Genomic DNA, 11,205 nt, shown 5'->3' with positions numbered 1-11,205 from the left:
AAGAAGAAGAAGAAGAAGAAGAAGAAGAAGAAGAAGAAGAAGAAGAAAGAGCCAAGCAGAGGTGGAACATGCCTTTAATTCCAGCACGTGGAAGCCACAGACAGGTGGATCTTCTAGAGTTTGAGGCCAGTCTGGTCTATAGAGCGAGTTCTAGAACAGCCAGAGCTACGCAGAAAAATCCTGTCTCAACAGACAAAGAGAGAGAGAGAGAGAGAAAGAAACAAACATTTCCATGACTCAGCTAACCTTGAGCATACACAAACCCATGAAGCATGGACTTAATTTTCCTTAACAGTATCATAAACACAAATGCTGTTTTCCCCAAAAAAGGTGAGGCTAGGCAAGGAGTGAAGATGACATTTCTGAGGCCCTTGGCACAGACTATTGATAATGTGAGCCATCCCGCTCAGCACTTAGGACTTTCATAACCCTTCTTGATACAACTGCCATTGCTTCCAAACAGCAATGAACGTGGCCTGGGAAAGAGCGACAGGCTAAACGGCACGGCATGAAAAGGGGTTACTGGACACACGTCCCTAGAAGCATGTCAGGCGGAGAAGGCGTCCTTCGACTGTCCATCAGCGAAAAGGCTGGCAGTTACAAGTATCATTAGGAGCTCCTGGTAACAGATGTCAGGTGTTGGCAGACTGACTGCCAAAACCCATCTTCCTCCACCCCCAGAAACCAAGCTGATGGAGAGCTGGGCACAGTGGGCCTGGCAGGCCCCTCTTGCTTGGATCACTGGTCACATTATCATCTCTCAGTGGCTGGATAAAACAGATGGTTTACCGTGTAGTCCTGCTTTTCTGTTGCTTTCAGGATCCTATTCTTCCCCCGGGGTTGGGCGTGCGATCAGTTTGTGACAGTGGCGGTGCACAAAGGCTCCTGCCAGCAAATCCAAGCATCTCCCTCTTTTAGGCCGGTGTGAACCACCGCAGCCTCCAACTCTGAAACCCCAAACAGACCTAGCCGTGCAGCACAGTTGTACACAGCTTGCTTGCTCTGTCACAGAACCGCAGTTTTCTGGCCTCACTATACTTGAATGTCAAGTGTGTGTGTGTGTGTGTGTGTGTGTGTGTGTGTGTGTGTTCTTGTTTGTTTTGGAGAGTGCCTTCCTAGCTACCCCAGGCCTGGAACTCTGAACTCACTATGTGGCCCAGATTGGTCTCCAACCTGAAACTCCCCTACCTCAGACTCCACAGTGCAGTGGGATCACAGGCATGTGCCAGCTGTCTTCTTCAGGGTTAGTCATACAATTCTGTTTGAACTCCCATGAGTCCTTTTTTTTTTTTTTTAATGTAACAGATTGTTTAATAATTGGGATACAAAAACTGCACATATTTATGAGTTAATGGTGCTGTCTGGATTTGCTGTGTAATGACAGATCATGATAAGTTCCCTGAAATTTGTATATCTATGCATCACCTACCATATTAGGTTCTATATATTCTGGTGAATCTTCAGCAAATTTAAAATTTGATCATAAAATGACTTAATTTAAAAGTTTACCACACAAACATCGAGTGCCTGAGTTTAATCCCTAGCACCTATGTAAAAAACCAATTGTAGGTGCTTCTAATCCCAATGCTGGGGCCTGGGGAGGGATGCCCTGGGGCTTGTTGGCCAGCCAGTCTGGATGAACCAGGGATCTTCAAGTTCACCGAGAAACTGTGTTTCAATAACAAAAGCGAAGGGACTGGTGTGCGAGTGTAGGCTTTTAATCTCAGCACTCCAGGAGGCAGAGGCAGGCCGATCTCCGTGAGTTCAAGTCTACAGAGTGAGTTTCAGGACAGTCAGAGCTATACAGAGAAAGCCTGTCTTAAAACAAACAATCGATCAAAAATCAACTTAAAAGTACATAAATTAAAAAAAAAAAAGGAAGGAAGGAAGGGGCATGGAAGTAGGAGAAGAACTTAGTGGGAAAAGAAGGGTTTCAAACAGCTAGCTCTCAGGAATGAAAATGACGACACATTACAAGCATACTAGTGCGTAGAGCGTTCTTTCACAGGTTCAGTCAGATTTAGTTTTTCTGGGGCGCTGCCCCACATTTAAAAGCCTTTGGATGATCCATTGGGAATGCAGTTTAGGGGTTTCTTAACTAGCCCTGTGCCAACTAGTTTTGTGAACCTGACAGACTGCCTTAGTTTCTCAAGGCCATGCTTCTCATCTCTGTACTGAAGATAAGGAAGCCTACCTGTGCTATCTTCCTCCTAAGTGCTACAAGGTTAAATGCAATGATACACGTTATGCAGTTTTGACTCTGTCTCATTTGTTACATCTCTTATCCAACATATAACTGAGGAGTCACCACAACACATGGACTGTCAAACACAAGGATTTAGCTAAGAATGTAAGAAGACAATCCAATCCAACATTAGTTTTGACCTGTGTCTGGCTTGGACTTATAGTTAATCAGCCTGCCTGGAAAGAATAGAGATGATTATTATTATTTCTCAGTTAGGGTTTCCATGGTTGTGAAGAAGCACCATAACCAAAATCAAGATGAGAAGAAAAGGGTTTGTTTTGTTTACACTTCCACATCTTAGTACAGCACTGAAGAAAGTCAGGGTAGGAACTTAAACACGGCAGGAACATGAAGGCAGGAGCTGATGCAGAGGCCATGTGCTCCTCCTGGCTCACTCAGCCCAATGATAGCACCAGTCCTAAAATGGGCTGGGCTCTCGCCCATCGATCACTAATTAAGAAAATGTCCTACAGCTGAATCTAATGGAGGCGCTGGATCAATTGAAGTTCCCTCCTTTCAGATAACATTAGCTTATGTCAGGTTGACATAAAACTAGCCAGCACATTGTTGTTTTGTTGTTATTAGGGACCAGCCTGAGCTGTAGCCAGAGCTGGCCTGGAACTCCCTGTGCAGACCAGGCTGGCCTCAAACACAGAAGATTCTTCTACCTCTGCCTCTTGAGTGCTGAGGTTAAGGATTTGTGCCACCTCACTCAGCAAGTATTAATATATTCTAAAGAGACTCTATGCCCTCTCTTTGGCTAAGGATCTGTTTAAAAAAAAAAAAAAAATGGATCCCAAGAAATTGGAATCTCCTCCTAGAGGAAGAAAAAGTCCTGAAGGTGGTTGGAGGAAGTACTTTCTCTGGGAGGAAAATTACTTGTCAGAGACACACGGAGCTGAGACAGTCCTGTGGGCAACCACACCTTGGCCGGATTGCTTAGTCATGCTGCTCATGTCTTAGCTTCCATCTAAGATGTCAGAGAGATTCTAGGATCTCATAGAGATGGTCTGAGGTGGGGGAAGATGGCTACATAAAATAAAACTTTTCCTGCTTTGGCTTGCCATTTATTTGCATCTTTCCGTTGGCTTATGCAAGATAGGTGGCCAAACCTGGCTTCTTGGGGCACAGACTGAGCCCCCAAATCCGGTAGCACTTTTATCCCCATTTTTCCGACATATGGCTGAGGACTAGAGGCTCAGTCTCAAGGTTTTAAAGATTTTATTGATTGAGATTTATTTTTATGTGTATAAATGTTTTGCCTGCATGTATGTACAGAACCTGGGGCCCAGAGGCCAAAATAGGGCGCTGGATCCCCTGGAACTGGAGTTACAGATGCTTGATAGCCTTCACGTGGGTACTGGGACTCAAACCTGGAATCTCTTATCGAGCAAATCAGCGCTCATAACCGCTGAGTCATCTCTCCAGGCCCTCTCGAAGGCTTTTATACAGAACCTATGTACCTGCGTTTTTGTTGTTTTGTTTCTGAAAAAAAACTTTATTACTCTAGATCACTGCAAGACATCACAATCATCACAATCATAGGAGTGGTTGAATTCAACTCTTAATACAACCACTATCCGTGGAGACTTACGGAGGGCTGGATGGAAGACTTAATTATTAAGTAGCAGCCTTAGCGAAAACCTGGCTTGGTTCTTTGGTAGGCTCAGGCTCAGCAAAGCAGAAGGCAAGAAAGGGGCCTGTCTGAAGTTTTTGGTTAAGAAACCAGGTTGGTTTAGATCTAGGTACCTAGTTTGACCTCACTTCCCAGGTAAAAGATAACCTTAACTAACCCTTAACAGGAGGCAGTCTGGTTGTGTAACCCTGAGGGTCATCGCCTTGGCACGCTACATAAAACCTATACCTTGCACGCCTTCCTCAAATCAGTTGTAGCAAAAAGAAAAAAAAAAAAAAAAAAAAAAAAATCAGAGCGGTCCTTATCTGCCCCAGGCACAGGCGGTCTAGCTCTGGCAAGACTCCCAGGGAGTTACCCTAGAGCAAGACCACACGCACCTGGCAGGCGCCAATCAAGGGCAGGCGCGCCGGGGCGCAAGCGTCACTGGCCGGGGCGGGGCCTCTCCCGGTTTCGATCTCCGCTCCTATTTGGCATCCTTGTGACAACGTCACAGCCTCACGGACCAATAGATACGGAGCCGGTCCGCAGGGCAGGCGGAAGTAGCGCAGGCGAGGTGGCCCCCGCAGGGAAAGTGCCGCGCGGTGCTTGCAGAGCCGGGTCGTGGCTCATGCGCCTTGGCCCAAGATGTCGCGTTTCGCCCTGACCGTCATCCGCCAGTGAGTACCGCAGTCGCCGGGAGCCTCCTGGCCTGGGTCTACTGCTGGTCCCTGCGTGCTCCAATCCAGGGAGGGTGGGCTTCCCCTGTACTTTGCGTTCTCCCGTGTCTGTTTCCCTTCCTCTCAACCTGCCACCCCGAGTGAGGAAGGCAGCTCTTAAACGCCAGCAGCCCTGCGTTTTCCCCCGAGGAATCAAGTGTGGAGAAGCACACGATCGAGGTTCCCAGCCAGTGAGGGAATACCGGACCCGACCTCTCGACTTCCCAGTGTGACCTTTCTGGTACCTAGGAGATCCCAGAGTTTGTTTAGGTCCTGGACCACGTCTTTCCCACCCCCATCCTTCTTTCCCTTCGCTTTGGGGATGCTTTTGAAATGTACCTTTCGTCAAAGGTTACAGTTCTGAGGAAAAAAAAAAAAAAAAGTGAGGCCCCGAGCTCTTCTCTCTGTCGACTCCATCACCCTGAGCATTTTTGTCATGACAGATTGCATGGAACAGAACCTGGCTTTAGGTCCCACATCGTTTCTCCTCTCAGCACACGTTCGCTCCGTGATGATGGGAGGCGAATTCAGGGTGGGGAAGAGGAGGGAGGTTTTCAAGGCAAAGAGACGTTGGTCAGGATTAGGGTTCCAGCTAGAAGCAGCCTTATACCCTAGGCATCCGAGGACAGACTTAATCTTTCTGACCTGTGTCCTGATAAGCAGATTGGTGGCTGCAGTCTTTCTAATCTCGCCGGGTTACTGTGAGAATGAAATGGAGAAGATGGAGCGCTTGGCAGCAGAGAGGAAGAAATGTCCCCGAGAATTAAGGAACTTGTTCTTTTATAAGCAAAGCTCAGATAAAATGCAGTTAGTTCTCATCTGTCTAGGCAAGGCTTATCAGAACAGCTTATCAGAACAGGGCTGGTTGCCGTTTTTCTCCCTTCATAGGGCTCACAAGAGCCCTGACAGCATTTGAACCTTGTCACGCCGCCTTTTTCAACTGATGCCCTCTCTGTCTAGTACCTCCTTTATAGAAAGACGATCTGTGGCACCTTGTGAAGTGGGCCTTTAGGATTCAGGGATTTTAGTGGCCAAATTAGAAATCTGGTCTCCTGTCAGTTCTGCAGCACCCCCAGTGTTTTCTAGAATGTTCTTAAAGATAATACAGCCTTATTGGGAGCCCTGTAGGAACTTGAGTTTCCATTGCCCTCATTTCAACCTGAGAACATTTTGGATCCAGCTGGTATATCGTCAGCTCTGGAAATCTGGGTTGGGGAAACCTCACTCTCGAAGAGTAAAAGGTGATTCCTATTTAGATCCTTAATGGGCAATCTCTCTGTAAATGGGAAGTTTCTGCTTTTGGCATCTGTGACTCACCAGTAAGGGGAGTCAAGACTCCAAGGAACTTGGTTAAAGTCACGTGTCCAGTTGGGTAGGTAAGATTTGAACCAGGAAAAAAAAAATGTTCTTTTGAACCAGAGCAAATTAACCCACTGTTCTCTGACTCTTAATTACATTAAAGCCTAGTGTTTGACTCACTTGAAAAATATCACCAGCTTTGATGGCCATTTGAAAATATCACCTCCTCATATAATTGTAAGGGGGTGGTAAGAGTAGATGCCCCCCCTCTCCCCCATGGTTGTGGTGGCATGCCTATAATCCCAGCAGTCAGGAGGCAGAGGAGTTCACATAGCAGTGCCAGGCCAGCTAGAAGTTCATAGTGAGATTCTGTCTAAAAAAAAAAAAACCTTTTATTCTCTTTAAGACACAGGAAGACAGGGCTGTGGTTAGCTGCTTTCCTGTGGTGGCCATCTCGGCTCTCCTTTTTTTGTTGGAGTTCTGATAGCGGTGGGTCTGGTGGTTCAAGGACAGACATGTTTTCAAATTTGACTGGCAGTCACCATAGTTAAATATAGTGAGTTATGGAAGAATTGGCTAGTTATTATTGAGCTGTACTATAATTTTAAATCAGTTTTCTTGTGTCTAACCAATCCTTCATGAGGTTTTTTTATTACTATTATGTGTACAGGTGTCTGGGTGAATGTGTGTACCATATGTGTGCCTGGTGCCCACGGAAGCCAGAAGAGCATGTCAGAGCTCCTAGAATTGGAGCTATGGACAATTGGTACCCTTCCACGTGGATGCTGGGAATTAAACCTGAGTCCTCTGGAAGAGCTGAGTCATCTCTCTCTCCAGCTTCCCATTTTCTCCATATTTTGAAATGGACTGGAACACGCTGGATCCCAAACTTCCAATCTCGTGAAAGTTACAGCCTTGTAACCCCCAACCCGGGGAGGCTGCCCTGAGTTGTTCCTATCTAACAGCCTCAGAGGCCTTGGTCCTCTTGAGTGTTTGTGTTTACAGTCAGTCACGTGCAAAACCACTTCACTTCCATTTTTAGCCGGCTCTTAAAACTTTTAAAATTTTGTTTTACAAACTAAATTTAATTTACTACTTGTCAGTATTTTCCCTCTCAGAGGCCAGCCTTTGAGATCCGTATGTGCAAATGAATGAATTGGTAAAAGGAAGTCATGAGCGTCGGGTGAGGCTGCCATTTCTGCGCTGGAGTAAGTGTGTTGTGAAAACCCCAAATGTGTCCCACGAAGACTGGCTTCTCTTGTAGCCTGCTGGCAGCTGTCTGTTGAACCTGAATCCTTTCAAGGATCTATCGAGGGATCATGCATGCACACCTGGCTAAGGAATTAGTTTTTAAGTAAGAGCAGATGCTAACCTACAGCCTGAGTGGGGCCTGCCTTGGGTCTGGTGTTGCCCCAGCGTGTCTCGTGCAGCACCCCTCCCCCTGCCCACAGGGCCTATAAATGGCTGGTCATGAGACTTCAGATCTTGGCATAAGTGTCTAGGCTCCTCGGGAGCCCGGTGTTCTGTTTTGGAAATGGATCGCCCTGCAGATTTGAAAAGGGAGCAACGTATCACTGACTCCTTCCAAATCCATCGCTCTGACCTTTCCACAGCCTCCACCTTCTCGCTCCGTCACAAGCCAAAGTCTGGTTCAGGGAAGTGGATCCCGAGCGAAGGACTTGCTCGGCTTTGCCCAATCCCCTGAACTAACTTGGAACACCTGCCGCAAGGATTTACAGAAACCTTTGAGAGCAGCTAAAAGCGAGAATAGTAAATATTTACTCAGGTTTTGGGGAAACAGTTCTGTTTTGGGATAACCAGTCTTTGAACATTTACAGAGCGCCTTGAGTACAAAACTTGCCTGCTAGAAGCTAAAAGGGAGCAGTGTGTGTGTGTGTGTGTGTGTGTCTGTGTGTGTGTCGGGGGTGGTATATGCCCACGTGGTGGCACGGAGACCACTAGAGACCTCGGTAACTCACTGAACCTGGAGCTAACCTGGCAGCAGCAATTCCCCGGTGATCTTCCTATCCCTCCCCAAACCCTGCCATTTAAGTAGTGCCAGGATCTAAACTCGGCCCTTTCTGCTTACAAAGCAAGCCCTCTTAACCGGCTGAGTGCCTCTCCCCAGCGCCAGCAGAGAGCGTGATCGACCTGCAGCTGAAGGAATGTTTACTACATCGAGTCTAGTCTTTTTACTCCCCCCCCCCTTACTGAAAAGAATCTAGTGATTCTGTGCCGTGTCTGTGCAAAACCTTCATGTCCCTTGGATTGTTTTCAGTGAGTGTTCAAAAGGATGGCCCCTGCTGACTTTGGAAAGAATTGTGGAGTGGCAAAATTAGTAAATTTCTCATGTGTGTGTGTGTTTAATCACTCTCCTCTTTTTTTTTTTTTTTTTTAATATTTATCTGTTTTTATTTTATGTGTTTTGCCTGTACGAATGTCTGGGCACCATGGGCATGCAGTCCCCACAGACACCAGAAGAGGGCAACAGATTCCCTTAGCACTGCAGTTACAGGTGGTTGTGACCCCACGCTGGGTCCTCTGGAAGAGCAGCCAGTGCTCTCAACCCGAGTCACCTCTCTAGCCCCTCCAACCTTTTTGAGAGAGGCTTTTTCATTGATCCTAGAGCTTTCTGATTGTTAGACTGGCGGGCCAGGGAGCCCCAGGGAGGCTCCTGCCTTCAGCTCCCGAGTGCTGAGGTGATGGGCCCACCTAGGTTTTTATTTCAGGTGTGGAACTCAGGTCCTCATCCTTGTATGGGGGAGAAGTTTACTTACTAATTGAGCCACCCCTCTGTCCCCACCTTTGATTTTAAATGTGCATGGTGAGAGTGTGCTTTTTTGGCTCTTCCTGGGTGTAATTGGGGGGGTGATACTTCAACTTAAAAGTAGTTCTATTTCTTTAGGTTTTGGAAACAGGTCTTATGTAGCCCAGGCTGGCCTAGGAGGTACTGTGTGCCTCGACTTTGACTCCTGACCTTACTGTCTCCATCTCCCATTTGCTAGAATTACAGGCTTATACCACTGAATCCAGCTTTTGGTCCTTTGAAGAGAGTCTTGCTTTGTAGCCTGAGATAAACTGGATCTTGATATGTAGCCCAGGCTGGCCTTGAATTTAAGAAGGCTTCCTTCTGAGCTCTCCCAAGTGCTAGAATTAAATCACAAGTCACTGGGAGGCAGTGTTGATTGATCTCAGGGAGATTTTTAGGCCGAGATAGGAAGTCAACCCAGGGCACTGTTTCATGAATCAAGAATGCCAGTGTGCCCAGCCAGGTCTTGGGATGCTGACCTGTGTGCCTGTCAGAGGTTAATGTCCTTTTCTGGGGCTGTTATTTAAGATGCTGCAAGAATTTGCACTCTAGGAACTCTTTTAATAGTGGTCCAGCAGTGGCCTTGGTTTTGCCAAAGCCTAAATAGTTCTGTACACAGTCACTTCATGTATGTAATCATACATTTTTAAATATCTACATGTTTAGTAACCTAAACAATTCTCCTTGTTCCTGTTCCTCTACCCATATGAGATCACATTTATTGTTTATATTTTAGTTACTTAGTTAACTTTGAAATACTGCATATTGAACCTGAGGCCTTGTATGGAAGCAAATGCTTTGCCCACTGAGCTACATCTCTTACATTTTTTTTTTCCTTAAAAAACAAAACAAAACTGTAACAGCATGGTCTGGTACTTTGTATTTGGTTGTTAATTAATTTGCTCCCGGAGGTCTGCTGGCTGTCTTTTAGGAGCAGACACCCACAATACCCCAAAATGATGTTTGCAACCTTCCCTGAGAGATTATTTCTTATTGGCTGACTAAAAGGCCTACACCTGGGCAGTGCAGAAGTGAGGGGTGGAGCGAAGGTTCGATGGCTTGGGGGACAGAAGGATCACAGAGGGAGACGAGTACCAGAGGAGAAAGAAGGAACAGAGCGGCTAGGGGATAGGTAAGGAACCATGCAGCCTGGAGGAATGGACACTGAGGCTCCCGGTAGAGAGAAGTGGCTCAGATGGAGCACATAAACATTTATGGACTCATGGGTGGGAAGTAGCCCAGATAATCATGATTAAAGCAGGTGGCATGGGGTCGGGGCTGGGAGGTAATTAGGTAGCTGAGTGGAAATATCTGCCCCGCCCCAGGTGAACTAAGGCTTATTCTAACATCTAACAGGTGTCTGTGTTTTATTGATTATGATGGCGGGTTAGACGATTCCACTGTGGTAATTACAAGCATTTAATAATAAACATTACTGGCCCAATTTTTTATTTACTACAATACGAAACTTTATTTTTGAAATACCCTACCCATGGCTGGAACTCAAGGTCTAGTCCAGGCTGTCCTTCAACTCATAAAGTTCCTCCTGCCTCTGCCTCCATGCCTGACCCTCGTATGGGTTTTTGTTTTTTAAATGTATCCAGTGTTTCTTTATGCAAATCTAGATGTTTTCCATTTCTCTCATTTCTAAGAAGTTTGCACTTTAATATTTCACACTTGCCTTGGTCCAGTCTTTTCTCATGAGGGGGTTGTTCTCTTTCCACACACTCCATCCTTTTTTTTTTGTTTTTAATGTGTATGAGTGTTCTGCCTGCATATCTGTGTGCACATCGCACGTGTACCTGACGTCCCTTGAAGTCAGAAGAGAAGGTATTGGATCCTCTGGGACCGAGTTCAGAGCCACCGGGCGGGTGCTGGGAATGGAACCCTGGTCCTCCGCAAGAGCAGCAACTCCTTTTATTGACACAGCCATCTCTCCCGTCCCTCTTAAAGTCTTTTAGATTGAATCTATGTTCCAAGTTTGTTGTGACCTGAACAAGCATGTGGAGGCCAGAGATTGACAGCAATTATCTTCCATCATTGTTTTCCACTTTTTTTTTTTGACAGCAAGACCCACGGATCCTTTGCCTCCACCTCCCCAGTGCTGAGTTTACAGGCGCGTGCCGCCAGCTTTTTCCACAGTTCAGGGAATCCCATCTCGGTCCTTACACCTTTACCAACAGGGCCATCTCCAAGCCCCACTGGGTGCCTTTTAAGTGCAGGTCTAACCTGCCATCTAGGCTTGCCCATGTGGCTCCCTCCCACGTCCCTCCTCCAGCCTCAGTTTACCAGTCCATTATCTCCTGGAAATGTTTCTAGGCCCGTTGCTTTAAGATCGGGATTGTTTTGACGTTTTAATTCCTAAAAAATGTAGTCATGCACGGTGTAGCTACCCCACATCGTGACTGCCTCGGATCCAGGGCCTGGGGCAGTTCTGGCTGGGGGAGAAGGGTCCTCGGGATTTCTCTTCTCTTTTCTCTTCTCTTCTCTTCTCTTCTCTTCTCTTCTCTTCTCTTCTCTT

The 11,205-nt window shown here is 46.6% G+C and overlaps 1 protein-coding gene across 2 annotated transcripts in view; it reads left to right on the top strand.

Moving 5' to 3' along the window:
• Window positions 1-4,434: 4,434 nt before the first annotated feature.
• Window positions 4,435-11,205, top strand: part of Tigar (TP53 induced glycolysis regulatory phosphatase) — an 18,103-nt gene continuing 11,332 nt past the window's right edge. The window contains exon 1 of one of the 2 annotated variants that reach the window (XM_055609454.1): window positions 4,435-4,537. In XM_055609454.1, coding sequence (XP_055465429.1) covers window positions 4,506-4,537 — 32 coding nt within the window. In that variant the 5' untranslated portion in view covers window positions 4,435-4,505. Of the gene's footprint in view, window positions 4,538-7,181; window positions 7,230-11,205 lie in introns of those variants that run through there. The other variant, XM_055609453.1, reaches the window with a different exon arrangement.

The sequence above is a fragment of the Psammomys obesus genome, unplaced genomic scaffold (assembly GCF_907164565.1).
Source record: "Psammomys obesus unplaced genomic scaffold, mPsaObe1.curated_primary_1811, whole genome shotgun sequence".
NCBI classification, from domain to species: Eukaryota; Metazoa; Chordata; class Mammalia; order Rodentia; family Muridae; genus Psammomys; species Psammomys obesus.
This window is presented reverse-complemented; position numbering and strand designations above follow the sequence as displayed.